We start from the raw sequence: 19,539 nt of genomic DNA on the forward strand, positions 1-19,539 counted from the left end.
TGTAAATGTACTCAATGATGGCACAAGATATTTTTGTTAAGCACCTATTAGCTAATATCATTTGAAAAAGATCCCAAAGTATTATTAGATAGCAGTCGGTTACAGGTAGATAATGGACAATATGCTTGTGCTGTATTACTGTCGACATCCAAGATGGCTGCCTGTGGGCCACCTTGATTTCAAATCTGTCCAAAAAAGGTACAATGCACAACTAGGGACCAAGGGAAACCGATATCTATGAAATATCAGAAGGATCCATCCAGTACTTCCTCAGAAATAGCAGCAACAAGATTTTACTCTCAAAATCCAAGATGGCTGCCTGTCAGCCATCTTGATTTCGGATCAGTCCAAAAAAGGTAAAATGCACAATAAGGGACCAAGGGGAACCTGCATATGAAATTTGAGAAAGATCCATCAAGGATTTTCCCAGAAATAGCGATAACAAACTTTTACTTTCAAAATCCAAGATGGCCGTCTGTGGGCCACCTTGAATTCGAATCAGTCCAAAAAAGGTACAACTAGGGACCAAGGGGAACCTACGTATGAAATTTGAGAAAGATCGATCTAGTACTTTTCCAGAAATAGCGGTAACAAGAATTGTTTAATAAGACCCTACACACCCTTCCATCCGGGCCAACAAGAGTGATTAATGTAAGTTGTAAAAACTTGCTTCGCAACTGTTGTAAAATAAATGAAGTTTATTATTATTATTATTACCTATCATAATAAGAGATAAACAAAACACTTTCTCATGTTTTCAATATTTTTATTTCATATTGGTATCATCAATAGTATTAAAACATTTGGACAACTGACGCTCTGCAGGATACTCAAGAACCTTCCCCCATGTAATGCTTACCAATCCATGGGGACTCTGGTTAAGTCAAATATAGCCACCACTAATAACGGCCAGTTACCTTCACACTGTAAATAAATGTATAAGAAACCGATATTTCATGACAGAGTGAAACACATAGGTGAATTACATATTAGGTTGGGTTTTTTTTTCGTTAACAGTATAATGCAATGTAAGTTTCACCTACACAAAAAATGATTGACATAAAATTTGGATGAATGAATTCTCAGTTTCATTTCTATGTGATATATCTCATTTTTGGTGGTAATTTTATCATCTTTGGGTACTACTTTTCAAAGACTTAATCACTGACAAATGTTGGTTTAACATTTAAGTGAAACTTCACGTTAACGATAAGTGAGTGATATGCTTATCTTCATTTTCCAGACTAAGAAAGGTAGATAACTCTACTGAAAATAAAGCACCAGCATCTTAAACATAGCTTAGATCACAACAAAATATTCCATGAAAGACAAGTATTCTTCAACATATGAAATTGTTGAAAATACATCACTCATTGATTTTTATCACTTTCTACTGAATTCTAATATGTCACCACAAGTTGCTTGTTTACTTCAGATCATTCACAAAGATGTAGTAAATAATGGTGAGGAACTTAAAACCATATACAACTTGAACACTGCTAGATGCATGTAATTTATGATCAATCATTTTTCTGTCACCTATTGAAATTACTTATTTACATAATAATTTGAGGTGAGGTATGAAAAATGATAGAATTTTGAATTTGGCTTCAAATGAGATGATTAAACTTGAAGGTTGATACTAAATTGTAATATAGTGAATTTAAGTCTCTCAAAATGAATGCTTTGAGGACATAAAAAAAATTATTAAATAAAAAAAAAAGTGTTTGTTTTTAAATCATTTCAAACACAAAATCTTTGAGGTAATGAAGACATTATCAAAAAAACATTTGAATAGAAACAACTATAGTTTATGGTTAAATTCCTCAGCAAAGTCTGAACTTTATTCAACATTGAAGATACACAGTAAGATTTCTTACGTTGAAATATTTTTTTTGTTTTATATTTGTTGGGTATTTTATTGGACAGGTAAAGCGTGACAATGGAATGAAGATTTCATTTAGCATATCACATGTGTAGCTTTTTACAACAAAGCTATTTACAAATCATCTATCACATTTCCAGTACACAACTCTGTATTCATACTTTACTTTCAGGCCAAACTTATATCTTAAACCACGACATCATGCCTTTGAAAAAAAACTGGCATAGGCAAAATTGAAGAACAAATATATTTGTTTGAATAACAATAATTTGATAACAACAAAAATATGCAGTGCAAAAGTGTAAAAGACGGTCTTCTCTTCCTGTTAGGTCACAACACTTGTTTGTATCCTCCACGGGTATAAACAAAATGTAAAGAAAAAAAAAAAATCTGAGAATACGATATTATTGTATATTAAAATAAGCAAGCACTGACAATTACATAAAAAAATTTATTGATTCATCTTTAATCAACAGAGAACAATGAAGTCCTGTAAATTAATACTGAACTTCAAATGTTTTAACCATGTGCGTGTCACTGGCACAAATTGGGCAAAGAGTTGGACTAGATGAATGATTAATCACGGTAATGTTAATGCCTGCAAAATGACTTATCATGTCCAACAGTAACTACACAATGTACATAACCATATATAACATGTGGGCTGACTTCACTGCAGCTTCAATATACAAACTCATGCATTAATTGATTCAAGGTATTTAATAAATCTATAAATGCAATATACACAGAATAATTATTATAAATACATTTTAATAATAAAATTAATAATAGTAACTTGTATATCTAACATATGCATATGATGCAAGGTACCTATTCAAATTTGTTCAATTATGTAGAATGCATTCAACATCACTTTTTCACTTGCACATTCAGAGCATTTAAACACAAGAACTACAACTATTGCTGGACAAGCTTTTCACATTTCACTAAAGCATTATCACAATTGTTTTACACTTGAACAGCAGATCTAATGTGGCAGCTGTTATGGTACGAACACCTGCAAAGAAGCCTAAGACTTCTATCAAACAGCTCCAAGCCATTCTTCCTTCACTTTCACTGTGATAAATATAGAAATACACAATGGTACGATTACATTGGACCACTAATATAATACATACAGATTTTTACTCATCTCCAGCATTGCTTGGTTGAATTTTTTTTTTACAAATTCAGAGCTTTACACAAAATAACAAGGCTCATACCTAACCCTCTTTCCTTCCATAAATTAAGTCCAATTTACTTAAAATGATTTACCTATGATGGATTACTCCCCTTTGATGTAGAATGGCAATGCTCTTTATCCCCTGGCGACATTTCCCTTGAAAACATACAAACCAAGGCAAACATCAGAGGAAAGAGATTGAGTGTCTAGCATCTCCAACATATCCTAAACAGCAGGTCTTTTATAATGTGCTGTTTTTGGAGCTCTTCTTTGACAATGAAATATTCACGCTCAGGAGCCATTAATCAATTATGATGCATATTGATAAAGGGTTCATGATTTATCCTCGAGATTTTTAACCTTCCAAACATCCTAAATAAAAAATAATCGGCTTCTATGGTTATTATGATTTTTCATGGACTTATTTCGATCACATCAAAATAAAAGCTTGTCCAAAGAGTTGTGTCCCTTGAGTTGCAATTTAAACTGTTTCCCATCATTTTACCAGTATCGGAGAGAGAGTCCGGTGAACATACATGCAAATACTGTTAAATTGAAATGAATAAAATGCTAATAAATTCTGAATAGTGATATTTTTTTCCAATTAAAAGATGACATTTTTTTCAGACCAGCTGACTCTCAATGTTTAAAAGTTAATTATAATAAATAAGGTATAAATAACAAATCCAATATTTTGATTTAACAATGAAAAGTAATTAACAGTTATGCAATTCAAGGCTTTCACAACACTTTACACATAGAAGGGTTATACATTTTTTAAACCTTTACATTACAGCCAAGCATATCTAATTCGTTATACTTCCCGAAATAAAAACTCTGAAATTGTATAGTTGCTATTTGAGCATAGAAATCAGCCCTTTAAGGACTATGGGCCTTTGTTATCTTTGAATCAATGTGATGTATGTAGTATATCCAATTTTTCTTCCACAATCTATGAAGTGCCTTTTCTCCAGGATCATACTAGTTGTATAGTATAAGGAGAATCCCCTTGAACAATTCTCCACATCTGACCCTCTTCTGACTCTGAATCTTCTTCCCCTTCCCCGATTCCAAATTCTTGGAGCTGTCCACGGACCTGGTCCTGGCTTTGCACCATCGCCGCCTCAAGCTGCTGCCACATTTGATCCAACTGTGACTGAGCTTCAGGACTGCTGTCCAGTTGTATAGAATTTTCAGATTCCACACCATTGGTTTTAGACCGGTTTATTGTCACGATGATCTCATCACTGTCATCTTGGCCCTGTAGTTCAACGGGGCTAGGTGGCACCACAAGCCCACCGACTAATTCACTGCCACTGCTGTCCCCAACTGGGGATGAAGATGCAGCCTCAGACTGGTGTGAAGAATAGTGTGTGTCTTTGGAGACACCATTGGTCACTACACTGTCATAGGAGACCTCAAGACAAGAAGTCTGAAATGAAATTTGACAAGGGTCTAAATTAATGCAGACTATAAAACAGAAGAATATCTGTTACATATTTATCAACACTTCCACTTTGAAAACTGGACTGATTATGGGATCCACTCTAAAATTCAGGTGTGTTTTTCTCCTCTTTTATAATGATCTTTGATATCTTTTTTTTTTCTCTCTTTGAATCGGGAATATTTTGACATTTACCTGGAGAAGAGAAAATCAGACCAGATCAGAAAACAAAATTTGCTAATGAATGTACCATTTTGTATTATACAAGCATGACATATCTCTGATACTCCAGGGATAAAATACATGGCTATAAATCCTACATACAAATCAATAACTGTGAGAGCCTTACCTGTGTGACAGTTAATCAATACAAAATATTACAAAGTCTCACCTCATTTCCCTGTCTGACTCAGGGTGAAGGGAGTATTGACTAGTAATTACTTCACATATTCATGTTTTGTTACTATGGAGACATGTGTTTCCAGAGTATCTCTTTCAACCACCACTCATCATGACATAGACTTCTGATCAAAGCTTTCTAATAATATATTCTATGACCTCTTAACAGTGACCTAAGATAATCTTACATCTAACCGAGAGTTCTTGCTTGCTTAACCTTTGACCTCTCACCAAATATTCTTGACAGTTTAATCTGATCTTTTATCCATAGCCCCTTATAATCAAACTCAAAGGTTAAACAACCACACACCAATGATCCCTGCCAGTCTAACCTATGGCATCTTACCTATGGTTCCAGAATTATCTGACAAATTACCCTTCTGACCTTTCACCAGAAGCCCTGATAATCAAACCATCAACAACTCACCGACAATTCACAGTCTAACCTACACCATCTTACCACAGGCCCATTACAGTCTAACCTACATCACCTTGTCATAGACCTATTACAGTCTAACCTACATCATCTTACCACAGACCCATTACATTCTAACCTACATCACCTTGCCAAAGACCCAGTCTTACCTACACTATCTTACCACAGACCCATTACATTCTAACCTACACCATACTACCACAGACCCATTACATTCTAACCTACACCATATTACCACAGACCCATTACAGTCTAACCTACATCACCTTGCCAAAGACCCAGTCTTACCTACACTATCTTACCACAGACCCATTACAGTCTAACCTTCATCATCTTACCAAAGGCCCATTACAGTCTAACCTACATCACCTTGCCAAAGACCCAGTCTTACCTACACCATCTTACCACAGACCCATTACTGTCTAACCTACACCATCTTACCACAGACCCATTACTGTCTAACCTACACCATCTTACCACAGACCCATTACAGTCTAACCTACACCATCTTACCACAGACCCATAACATTCTAAGCTTCATCATCTCACCAAAGACTCATAACAATTGAAGCTTCATCATCTTACTATAGACCCATAACAGTCTAACCTATGTGATCTCACCATCCAATGCTGATTTTTTAACCTCTGACATCTCACCATTAACCCAAGCTATCATTTACCTGTGACTTCTTGTCTCCGGGCTGCATTGTCTTCAAAGGCAATTAGAGGCTTAGGATGGGATTCAGAGCTGATATTGTCCAGGCTATTGTCAATACTGTTGGTGTTGAGGTTCAGCAAGTCATCCGTTGTCTGGTGAGCAAACAGCGACTGCTGTGCCTTCACCTCAAAGTTTTTATTGGTTACACTTAGATCTATAAAATCTTCAAATTCACTGTTGGGCTCTGTGGATCCACTATCTGTGGCCGTGGAAACCTGTTCCACAGATGTGGATATAGTTTGAGAATCCACAAGGCTCCCTCCTAGTGACTGGTCTGAGGATGTTCCCAGGGAGGAGTCGGCAGTTCTCATGCTAATACTGAAAACAAAAACAATGAGGAAATTATTGTGAGGTCATAATCATGTTATGTTTTAATAGAATTTCTCAATGTTAACATGAATTTAACATAATTGTATCATTTTAAACTTGTAACCAGTAATAAAGGGTCATGCAATTTTCAACTAGATTTTAATTAGTAAAAATAAAAAATTCATTGTCACATTATTTTCTATTGAATAAATTTTGGGAATACTAAGAAATTCTTGGCACCTGAACTGAAGTTATGAAGGAGAGTTTGTAAGTTATGAAGATGAGTTTGTGAAGATAGGTAAATAAACACTTGCATAAAAAAGCCAAATGAAGCTTAATACTAGATTGATCAAGTACCTCCAGTTAGAGGTAACTGTTCTGGCAGGATAAAACTGGTAGTCATCAGATACATGTATACACTAGCACTGTTACTTGTAAGTGAAATCAATCTGTTTATCCATCATATTTTCAATTTGAAAAATTGCACCCACAAAATCAGCAAATAATGTGATTTATCTAGTAACATCATACACACATGCAATGTAACCTATCTAAATTAATACTGTAGAATCAGGACACTAACACAAGGCCCGTAGGCCGTAACAGTCCTCTAACTAATATCAACCGAATTTAAACTGCAGAAAACTGTAACACTGTTAGTTATATCCCATCAGTGGCATTGTCAAACTAATCTGAGATCTTAATGGCACAAGGCTGTGTATCAAGTTTCATCAAAATCCATGCATGTTTACTGGAGTGATTGTGTTCACAGGACAAAATTAATACACACCGACAGATGAAGAATGATCGTAAATGACCACGACTTATGGTCAGATAACATAAAAACAAGTCATTATTTCATACTCATCTAACATAATGTATTTCTACAGTTGACATTTAAGTAATATATGTTTTAAGGCTTCAGTGTCAGAGTACTAACTATTATAAAGTATTGAAATTACAAGATGACAAATGCAATCAAGCAGCTTTGTAATGCACACAAGAATACACATTCCAGATAATTAGTCTGCTCTGAAAAGAGTCTCGTTTCATTTAAAACTCATATAAATCTTGCATTTCCAACACACATTTTCTCTGACATCATGATAAATCAAATCTGGTATGAGTCACTTACAGCAAGAGTTTTCAGGTAAATCTACAAACAACCAATCTGAATGCTAATGCTAATAAGATATGTGTCAAAAGAAATATGCAACAGCAAACTGAATTAATGGATGCCTAATAAGAGCATAGCTAACATTCGCAACAGCACTTTGTATTACACATGTGTTAAAATGCGGCCAACAAAATGGCTTCCCTGTTATGTTTATATGACAAGATTCACGGCGGTCTAGAAGCTATGGCCTTTAAACTATTGAATTGACTCTACATCCTGGCATGGACCTCGCACATTCAAATATCAATCCCTGTCGACGTTTTACTTGTATGTACCATCCCACAAGTTCTATTCTACCTCTAGAACAGAGTAAAAACTGACCCGACAACTAAAAATCAATACTAGATGCAAACGTTCAGCACATGCAGAAAAGAAACACAACATTACCTGAACACAACTCCATATTGAAAGGTGTGACCCCTGTGTCTAAACAGCACTTCCTCTAGTATGTTACCTGTGTACAACTCAGGGGCCATCTCAAAACCAATCCTTACCCAAAGCCTTTGCTAGTTTATTCAAATTCTGGTGTGACATGTTTTAGTTGCATCATGAATAGGTTTACGTGGAAACCAGTGTTCATGACAGGAGTACACACTAGAAGTTGACCTTTCATTCGACATTGTAACATAAATCTTTAAAAGCTTTTGAGATGCCTGCGGGACACGTGACCTGTTTATCCATCTACCTGTTGGAATGTCCACATATATATATATATATACCTGAAGTGCTCATTTACATACAATTAAACCTTTATAGCCGTGGGTTTGTCGGTGAAATAATGCCATATACATACACCTTATCAGGATAAGTAGGACTAAATACAGTAGAGATAAAGAGGACTCAAACGACAATGAAATTACCTCTCTATTGTTGTGCCCATATCTACACTACATCTTCTATAAACTATACCATATACCTTATTTTGATATATGGATTGTCTGTGCAGTGTCACCTGTTTAAAACAAAGCATTCACAATCCGGAAACCTTTTACCAAATACATTAGCAATTTTCTGTAACAACTGTACAGTTCAAAATAAAAAAAAAAAAAATCTGCATTTGCAAAATTTCATCAGAAATTACTGATTTTAAGATTTTTATCCCAGCAAAAGTTAAGTTATTGACCCAGCTAGAGATTGGCCTTAAAAATATAATTATTTAATAATCCAGAAACAGTTACTGTCTCATCCAACAATTATGTATATGTAAAACTATTTGACTCCCCTTGCTACGGTAGTTCACCTTTATCTACCTCCCGTGTCAAATATGATAATGTCAACGGGACATTTACTTTTTGAAAATGAATCTATTAGTATACATTTTTTAAGTGCCTTATTTCTATAATTCTAACACTTCTTTTAAACTTCCACATAATTTTGTGTGTAATTTTTATGCATGTGAGAATGACTAAGCTGTACACACCCAGTGTAAATGATAAAGATACCTTGTCACCTACTGAGATATATATGTACATTTATCTGTGCAATGTTTATCAAAGAGTAAACAGCATGTCTGATAAGTGGCCATTGTATCTATAATAGTCCCAGATATTGACTATCAAGGTGTGGACATCAGCTGCTCCATTATCACCAGGAAATAAAACAGTTTTGTACGAGGTTATCTATTTGCTATCTATAACATGTCTTCTCTGAGAGATGGAAAAGTAAAAAAAAAAAAAAAAATAAAATATTTATCCAGAAACTCATAACATTGACCTATTGTGATTTATCAATATCTTAACAGCTCATCTAAAACAGCAAACTAGAACATGTCTGTAATAAAAGAATCCCACCATCTCTATGTTTATGCTTTTAAGTATAATTGTTTGACAAATTTTCAGAGAGAGTAAAAGTGATCTTAAAACATGAATCTATTTGAAATATTCTCATGACAATGTTTGACATTTGTGTAATGATGACCTTGACCTTGGAACCTTAAAGGACTTCATCCGAGAATATGGCATCATTGACCCATGTATAATTTGATCGAAATCCTATGAGGAATGAATTAGATTAATGTCACCCATTGATATAAAAAGTAACAAAAACCTTGACCTATAGGAACCCTGAAACATCCACTTATCCAACGTATTATAATTATTGACCTTTGTATCAAAATAGAGTAAAATCCCTTAAAGAATGAAGTTGTTAAACTGGAGACACTGATTCAGAACAGGAAAGGACACAACACGAATTTCATGAGTAACACTTCATATCAAATGTCAGGGGCATTAAAATGTTATATTTTTACATTTTACAAAAGCATTTGCAATTTGACTTTAACGTTTACATAAAAGCTTTTGCATTTTGTCTTTGGTCAGATACAGTTTACAATGTATTTTCATGAAAAGATTTTTGTACATGTATTGTAAACATCAAACTGTATTTTTCAGGTTTTTATGTTTCAATAGTAATATATAATATTACATCAGGTAACATATCTCTGATCACTTTGATATCCACTTTCATGTCCAACTCTATATAAACCCAAGAATCATGAACAAAAATGCTGTATGCTGCAGTAGCACAACATAGACTGGGCCAGGTTTGAGCTGAAAATGCATCAACAGTACCTGTACATATACTGGGATGACCTCTGCTGCACCAAGTGACCTGCGTAAATTGATTATAATGATTGACAGTGGAGCTAGACATGCCTACATGTAGCTGTTGACTTGTCACTTACATGTGTACTAGCAGGTCATGGTCACTCCCATAGTTACCACATGTCAATGCCTTGAATGATACATAGTATATGAAGTATATACTTGGCCAATCATGATTCTGTGGTGTTAATGCAATTTGAAGCATTTTTTTTTTTAAATTAATGATTTTATCTTGTGAAAACATCTGCATTTTCCAATAGACCAGCCTCATCATCATTTCAATTTAAAAGCTTTCAAAAGAATTCTATTCCAAAAAGAAGTTTTTGATGCTATGTAAAAACATTTCACTTTTCAGAATGAGCAACTTTAGCTCACATTTGCACTAATTGAATTGACCTTAACAGTACATATTCAACATTGAATTGCCATTAGATCACTATTCTGTTGATTTAAGGTGATGAATAACTAAGATTTCAAGATTTTATTAAGCTGTACAACATATTTTCCAGTGCATCCTCGTATGCATAAGTTGATGTAACCTACAGCTGACTTTGCCATAGGCTAAGACAAGTCAGGTTTAAAAGTCTGACGCACTGTGAACAGAAGACAGATACCAGGGTAAAGGTTGTATACATATGAAGCGAGGTGAACTGATAATACAAGGGAAAATTCAGGCTAGTGGCATCCAAGAACAAGTAAAATATCCTTCAGATGAAACAAGAAAATCTGGAATCATAAACAGTTTGATCATCACAGAAAGCATAAAATTTCCACTTTTTCTTCTTCCTTTTCATGTGTATGTGATACTATAAAACACTGCTTGTTCACCTTTCATATTACTAGCTTTACTATAGCAAACACTGCTGCAGTACTGTAAGTAAAATGCTATGTCCTTTTGTTGTCATTGTTGTTGAATACACCAGTATGTATAAATAGGGTTTGTCAGTTAAGATTTGATAGGTAATACATCATACCAGGGTACACAATTAGACCAGAGTGCTATGTTCACCTCTCATTATCATATTGGTCACAGATGATTCACATGACAAACCTGACGAGAATCAGTGGACTAATTTTCAATGGATATAATGTTACACTTATGGAATGGAAGTCATGTCTTGGGACCACACTCTACATATACTCTACACATACCTAGCTATGTATACTTAGACTTGTCTGAACTGTGGTGCATGTATGGTGATACACTTTCTTGTTCTTTGTCTGAACAGTGGTGCGTGCAGGGCTCTCGATCTGCCAGATTTGGGGCCGAATTCCAATGCAAAATAGTATCTTTTATTCCTAATTTAGACCCCAAGTTTTCCCAATTCTAAGGAAAACACCATTATTTTTCCAATTCTAAGGGCCCCGGGCCCCAGTCCCAAAATGGGGTGTGAGAGCCCTGGCATGTATGGTGATACACTTTCTTGTTATTTGTCTGAACTGTGGTGCATGTATGGTGATACACTTTCTTGTTATTTGTCTGAACTGTGGTGCATGTATGTTGATACATTTTCTTGTTATTTGTCTGAAGAAGGCACTCATCTAAACAACACTCAAGCATTCCACTGATAAACACTGTGTTATATAAACCCTTGTATATATGTGTTTATGTATAGGTCTAACATAGGTCAAACACATCAATGAAAAAGATAACTCATATGCTAGATCTGGAGTGCCAAATGCACTAAACTTCCTTTTGACATCACCATACATTAACATTTTAATGCATGTATTTAAAAAAACTTTTTCTAGGATTCCGACAAAAATGCAAAAAAAAAAAAAAAAAAACCGAAAAAAAAAAAAGAAAAAGAACACACAAAAATTCAATGACTACAAAAATATATTTAAGCTTGTCTGCACATATCTAATCCTTTTCCAAGCTGTGACCTACAGATTAGCTCTACAATCTTCACAATATTAATAATTCTATCCTGAAAGCCTATAGGAACTTTCTCTAATCACTTCTACAAATATTAGTTAAGCTAGCTCCGACTTCATTTTTAACTTTCACAAAACCAACATTTTCCATTACCAGACAAATGTTAAAAGTGTACGACAACTTTATATATACACCTGAGTCACAAGTATGCTTCATTTGATCCTCTGACAATGGCAAAGAATGCTTTTCTCATAAATGAAATAAGTATATGTCAAATTTAACAAAAATTTTCAACAATTTAATATGAAATGGAGAGTTTTTTCATATTTCAAAACCACTACTTTCACTTCAATTTACGTTGTACATCATGTATTTTGTTATAGTGATATTTAAATATGCAGAAATGCTTCATATGATGATTTGTCATTATTTATGGCCTGTAAATCTAAATTAAACAAACAGTCCTATAAACGAAAGTGCCACCAGTCTCCTATAGAGTTGTACAGCTACCTACAAGTTAACAATATAATTTCAACATTTTTTGTTATGTACTACTGTGTCAACTGAGTGATTTGTTTTTTTTTTTTTTTTGTCAATATCCTAAGTTTGGCAAACCATTTCATGCTATGATACCAGAAACGTGATAAGTGGCTACATGATTCCATCCAAGTATGTGACAGGAGAAAATGAGGAAAGAACAGAGATGTAGAAAAAAGAACCAGAACACATGATTCTATTATTAACTCAATGAATTTATTGACACTGAGTTACCTCCCTTACCATGTAAGCACTTTGACCATGCATGATAGAGACTTAATATGAAATATATATATATATATATATATAAGTTTAAAGACCTCAATAAGAATATGCATGCATAAAGCCACAGAGTAAAATATCCACAGAATCACTCCAGATCTGGCTCCAAATCAATTTACAATTATTCCATATAGTTTTGTCCATATTTGTGTCCTCATACACAGATTTTCAATATCACAGTTCAACATCGTCAACGTAACAAAATTTCAAGCACCATATTCTGTCATCACCATATTTCTTACAATTTGTGCTACACATCTACACTCCTCTTATTCTTCAAATATACGTACATCCTTGAAAACATATGTTCTTCTGGGAATATGTAACCCAACATTCTACATTTGCAGAAATTTAATGTTGGTGGTTCTTAATCCCAAATTGAGTAAATGTGTCACAATCAGCAACTGCCAATAAGAAAGCAGTACAAATCAGTTTTTATTCCAACTTCAGGACCTTATAAAGCATAGAGCTCCACTGAAACTAATCACAACATTTATCCACATGTGTAATGTTTATCCAGCTTGTTTTATTTAGGTCAGGTAAGCTTAAAAGTGTAGAAGAGTTCTGCAGAAAGAAATTCCATTAAAAAAATGAAAATTAATCAGTACATTACAGTTTTCCATTATTTACAGGTTCCTGAAGGGGATGAAAGAGAATGTCAAATGTGCACATGAGCTGTGTTTTCAGCAAGAATACTGGCGTGGATACTACACTAGAAGTGCGGGGCCCTAACGGCTGGCACTGTGTGGCACTAGCAGCTGATGTGTGTACCACTCCTGACGAAAGTACTATGTGAACACAAACACAACACACCAGTGAGAGGACTTACCTAGAGTCTACTAGTTCCTGTGGGTACTGCTCCATCTCTCCGTTCTGAGATACACCATTCAGTGACGACGAAGACACTTCAGTTTTAATTATCACAGTGTTTGAACCTAACTTATGTTCTGCTAATGATACATCCTTGGCAGTACTTGTGTCACTATCTACACTTCCATCTGACTTGGAATTTCTTGACTCACTTCTTTCACTCCCATTGTCTGCTATCACCATAAAGTCTACCTGTCCCTTTTCTCCTTCGGTCACTCGCTCACTACCACTCTCCTCTCTTTGTTCCACTGGCTCCTCCTGTTTGTTCCCGTTGGTTGTTACCTCGTTAGTCTTGTCTTCAGTTTTATCCATGCCCAACCTCTTTTTACCCATCAGATTCTGCAGCAAGGGCGACTTAAATTTGGGAGTCTCGCTGCCCCCGTTTTGAGATTTGCTTTCCACTAGTTTCTGTAATAGAGGTGATTTGAATTTTGGCGTGTCTGTGGCAGATTGCAGCATTGTCTTGGGCTTATCATCAGACTTATCATCTAGCCCATTGGCCTCATCAGCACTGTCTTCTCCACCCTCGTTAGATTGTAGACTGTTCTTGCTTGGGGAGTTTGACAGAGACTGGTAAGGAGAGTCTCCCTGAATGGTGACAAATAAGATGGAAAATTGAGCTTTTCACATGTTATTTACTATCAAAACACAAAAAAAAACATTAACTTACTCCTTAACATAAAAAGACAAAACATTTTCTGTTATGAGAAAATAATTATTGTAAAATTTTCTACCGAGAATGAAAATTTGATCTATGTATCTATATATCTTTGATATTTAAAATTTTCACAAATTTAGGTGATAAATATAAGATATGAAAAATAAAAAAGCTTTATTTTAAACTGATGAAAAATTTATCAATACAAGAGAATAAAAGAGATTTAATTATGAATCATTTTAATTTTGTGAAATTTGAAGTTTCTAAGATGAATCTACCTTATCAGAGCCAATCAGGATCATGGAACTAGACATCGATCCAGTCATAGAGCCAATCTGTGATCCGGACATTGAACTGCTGGTACCAATCATTGAGGAAGTCATGGATCCGGTCATAGGGGAGTCAGACTTAACTCTCTTCATGATCATCTCGAGTCGCTAAAGTGTATAAAAACACATGAATAAGTCTAACAAAGTTAGCACGATGCAGAAGAAATTTACTGATGTGATGTTAGTAGATATTACTACCAGGTAGTATTCAAACCTATTATGAATGCCATCATATCATTTTAACTTAATCTGGATTTCTTTCTTGTATGTGTTGTAATGTGTATTTGAAGTACCTTTTTCCTTTCTAGTCTCTCCTCTTCATCCTTTTTGGCTTTTTCCTGTTTTTCTCTTTCCATCCTTTCTGCCTCCTCTTTAGCTTTTCTGTCAGCCTCCTCTTTCTAAAAATGTAATCATTTCAAAATATTTTTCAAAATTACCATAATACACTTTGTGACATATTTTTCATACAAATTACTGTATAAAGACAATTTGCAGCAGTTTAACTTTAGCCTGTTTTGTCACTTGGCCAATAGTGTAAAAATCAAAGGAAGGCTTATAAATCATGTTATGCAAGAGCAAAGGAAACTCTATAAATGTATTCCTACATACAATAACAATTTGACAATCATCCATATGTTTTTACCAGTCTTTTAATCCATAGATTGATCTCTTTCATAGCTAAGGTACTGTTGAATATATTATTATATGATTTTGTATGAAATCTCTCAAGATGTTGACAGCCAGAATCAATGTATTTATATAAATGAGTGGAAAATAGATCATATCATTCCATTCACACCTGTTTCCTTTCCTGCTCAAGGCGTTCTGCCTCCTCTTTCTTTCGGAGTTCCTCTGCCTCAATGGCCTTCCTCAGCCTCTCTTCCTCATTTTTCCTAGCCTCTTGAGCCAATCTGCTTGCTTCCTCCTCCATCCGACGCTGTTCTTCCTCCTCCTGACGCTGGCGTTCCTCTTCTGCTAGTCTGTCGTCAGATAGATAATGTAAAGTATCAAACCATACAGCCAAATAAACTCTGGCATTCCTGAACATTGTGTACATTTTTTAAAAACAGTGTCAAGTTGATTTCCATCTCAAGAAGTGATAATGAAAAGGAAACATATCAATACTCCATTTTCTAATTCATCTTTGAGTACTAAAAACTCATTATCAATATATCCAACCATATGCCCATGCCTGGTAATAAGTCAACCTATGATTATTGCTATTCTATTGTTCTGCTATATTCCCCTCACCTATTTTTAATCAAAGTTCATGTGTTGTCCCCTGGGTGCATTAAAGGATAGACATGTTAATTTTATTAATCAGGTAGACTATTGCTCTTCTGTAATGTAATACTCACTGCCTAAATTGACCTTAACAAAATCAATGTTCCACTTCTTAATCGATTAAGTGCAGAAAGGTGTCAGAGTCAATTTTGTTTCCTACCATGCTTTCGGCCATAATTCAATCTCTGTTACCCACTAATGGTGCAAGTAGTATGTTCATTTACCTGATAGCTTCCAGCCTTTGTCTCTCCAACTCTGCCTCTTTCTCGGCTTTCTCTCTTGCCTGTCTGCGCTTTTCAGCCAATTTGGCTTTATATTCATCCATTTCTATCTCCTTCTTTGATTTGGGGGCAGATGCAGGTGTAGCTGGGGTGGAAGGTGCACTTGGTTTACTCTGTGCTGGAGTTGATGGGGTTGTCTCTTCGTTTGGCTCTACAATCTTTACAACCTTTTCAGGAGTCTTCTTTGGAACTGGGACAGATTTCTCCTCATCCTCAGACTTGGATGAGGCTGGGGAAACAGACCGAGGTGATGTAACTTTGGCCAATTCTTCCGGAGCCTCAGTTTCAGACTGGGCACGGGTGTCTGCCTTGACATCTTTAGTGGGCTTTGGAGAGGCTCTGGGGCTGTCTAGGGCCTCAGTGCTGCTCTCCTTACTGCTTAGTTTCCTTTTCAAAGGTTCTTTGTTTTCTTTATCCTTTTGTTTGGGTGTTTTTGTCTGCAACATAACATCAATTTATTAATCATAAACCTGTAATGCAGAACAAACTTTACAATCCATCTGTTTGTAACACACCATGTCCATAGTATAAAGTTTTGAAACTGGGTATTAGACAAATAATTGAATAACTACAAAATGATATTATAACAGCCTTTCAGTCAATTTATTACCTCTAAAATCTCAGTGCCGCATTAAAGCACACATAACCTAATAAAACTTTGTGGAATATTCTGTGGTAATCAATACATTGCTTCCATAATATGAGATAAGGAACGATTTGAAATCTGCTATGGCTGGAAACAAGGAGTTATCAATCTGCAGATGTGTAATTAAGCACAGATTGATTTCCACACTGGAGCTATCATAATTATGTGACACCGAATTTATCTCTTTTTACCAGTAAAACTGATGACAACCAAAAACATTGCAATGCTGAGTAAGCTTTTTACTGACTTCTAATTGGTCTATATCTTTACAAGACTATCACTCTCCACTTAAATCAGGCTTAGCTAGGCTTTCACTTTCTCCTTATACTTGGCTGAACTAGACTTTCACTCTCCACTGAAGTCTGACTTAACGAGACAAGTACTAGTCAATATCACTTTTGGCTACAAATGCTCACTTCAGGTTAGATATACTACACTTCCACTGACCACTCATGTTATGCCTTTGTCGTGGCACTCACCTAAGGTCAGCTCTGACCAGTGACCATTGCTAAGGTGATATACCTTTACACAGAAATAGTAAGGTGGATGCGAAACAACCAGAACATTTTGTATGAGTCTAGTTAGATTCATAAGTTGTATTGGAGTTCAAAACATCATTAACTCATTTTTTTCCCCTCACCTACACAAAAATTGTTCTAAATATCTCTCTGTAGCATACCTCGTCACTATTCCATCAGCTAGGTACATATCTACATTAACCTAACAATTGAGTCTGTTAATTGACTAGTCAAAGCTAACAATACTAAAAAGCAAATAAATGTGCATCCTTCTGTACCAACAATGCATCATCTCGCCTTGTCGATGTTTTTACTACAAGTTCAAAGGTCAAGCTAGCCATTAGAGTTTTATCTATGGTGTCACATCAGTGAAACATTACAGTAATAAATCTTCCGATAAAAAGTTTGATACACTTGCTCTATAAATATACAAAAGCATGGATAATTACTCACATATATGTTTTACTACCTATATACACATAAACATATGTCAGGCAGACAATGCAGGTTTTGTATTGTGCCTGGTAGTACTATGAAATATAACTTTGACATCGTTCATATTCAAAATTCCCCAATTATAATATGAGATTAAGCTAATTGAAAATAATAATTCAATTTCCTTTTTTCCAAATAGATACTAATGTTTATATCAGCAACAAATTCTCTTAAGCTTGCAATGTTAATACTGCCTTTGTTAAACGTGTAGTTTTATATAAAATTTTGATTTAATAAATGCAGGAATGTATGGAATGAATTGTCCACTATATGATAACAGGTAATATTGTTTTCTTAATTATGTAGTCAACCCGTCACCTGTTAGTAACATTTAAAATACACAGCATATGTATCATAAATCATTTGAAAACATCAATGTTATTAGCTATTTCATAAAAAAAATCAATTTTAGAGTGATCTTTACCCAAAAATACAAGTTAAAATAGTTTGTGAAATACAAAAATCAACTGATAGCTTACATGAAAATCAACCTTTTTTCATGCAGAACATTTCTGATAACTACACAAGTGTAAGGAATCTAGAATGACAAACAGCATTCGCAGGAGTCGCTGACTACAAGTGTACAGCTTAAAAACAACACATAACAGTGACTATCCAGACAAATTTCTGCAAACCACATAGCATATTTCATCCCACACTAAACAAGCATCTGCAAACTCCTTAAGGACAACCTTAATTCACACCAATATTTGGTAGATGACTGAGAAGTAACTTAGTAAAACAGTTTTCTTCTATTTCCAGTGGACCACAGAGGTCTGAAATTTCTCACCAACGAAACCTTAAATGTGGTAATATTACATACGCAGAGGTATTTTATGGTGGTCACAAATTAAAGTAAATCTTATTTCATTCACTCTTCATTGTCTTTAAAGTACATGTTTTTTATCGACATGCAGAAAATAACAACATATTCTATCTATGAACAATCACTGTCCTATTTCTACCCAATCAGGTTTGGAATATGCAAACAGTAGGAGAGCTTAGATGCCTTTTCTTAATTTCTTTCTACCAAAAGTTGAGCGAAGAAATCTATGATGGCCACAATGTTCAAATCAAGAATAACATGCTGAAAATCAAATGATTTATCAAAAACAAAAAATTTTAAAAAATGTTAGTATGTCAGTTAAACAGCATACAATGATACCACAGGTGTATAAATAAAATTATAAAACTGTACAACCTTAATTATACTTTCCACAACAGGAAGGATTTACAAATTGAACTTTTTGTCCAACATTACACCAAAAAATGTATTTTTAGAAACATGTTCAAATATCAAAATAGATAACACTAAAAAACTGGTTTATATTGGACAAAAGATTCAGTTTATAAACCTCCTGATAAATTAGGGTTTGTTTTGGTGATAAATGCATGCACTGGACTAACCTTCTTAGGAGAAGATTGGGGAGCTACAATTGTAACAGATTTCTTTGTTCCCTGCAAAAGGGCAGCACACACAGTCTCAGTTTACAAGACTTGTTACAGTGTCTTAAGTTTTACTTTACATATATTGCTATAGGTCGAAAAATCTTCATTCAAATAATTTCATGAAATATATTAAGTAAAACAGAGGTCATAATTGATT

General features: G+C 34.7%; 2 protein-coding genes across 2 annotated transcripts in view; both read right to left on the reverse strand.

The window, feature by feature from the left end:
• Positions 1-745: 745 nt before the first annotated feature.
• LOC132549691 (uncharacterized) lies at positions 746-4,479 on the reverse strand (the record flags this gene model as incomplete). Its single annotated transcript, XM_060213642.1, has 1 exon — positions 746-4,479. A coding segment is annotated over one exon (435 nt), but the record flags the coding sequence as incomplete, so codon positions are not given.
• LOC132549750 (MAP7 domain-containing protein 1-like) overlaps positions 746-19,539 on the reverse strand; it is a 50,935-nt gene continuing 32,141 nt past the window's right edge. Inside the window, exons 9-16 of the mRNA XM_060213707.1 lie at positions 19,341-19,391; positions 16,218-16,711; positions 15,509-15,689; positions 15,003-15,107; positions 14,659-14,817; positions 13,682-14,310; positions 6,028-6,383; positions 746-4,500 (exon numbers count right to left, since the gene is read on the reverse strand). Coding sequence (XP_060069690.1) covers positions 4,487-4,500; positions 6,028-6,383; positions 13,682-14,310; positions 14,659-14,817; positions 15,003-15,107; positions 15,509-15,689; positions 16,218-16,711; positions 19,341-19,391 — 1,989 coding nt within the window. The 3' untranslated portion in view covers positions 746-4,486. The remainder of the gene's footprint in view (positions 4,501-6,027; positions 6,384-13,681; positions 14,311-14,658; positions 14,818-15,002; positions 15,108-15,508; positions 15,690-16,217; positions 16,712-19,340; positions 19,392-19,539) is intronic.

The sequence above is a fragment of the Ylistrum balloti genome, unplaced genomic scaffold, assembly GCF_031769215.1.
Source record: "Ylistrum balloti isolate Yb309-2 unplaced genomic scaffold, AGI_CSIRO_Ybal_v1 Utg370076, whole genome shotgun sequence".
NCBI classification, from domain to species: domain Eukaryota; kingdom Metazoa; phylum Mollusca; class Bivalvia; order Pectinida; family Pectinidae; genus Ylistrum; species Ylistrum balloti.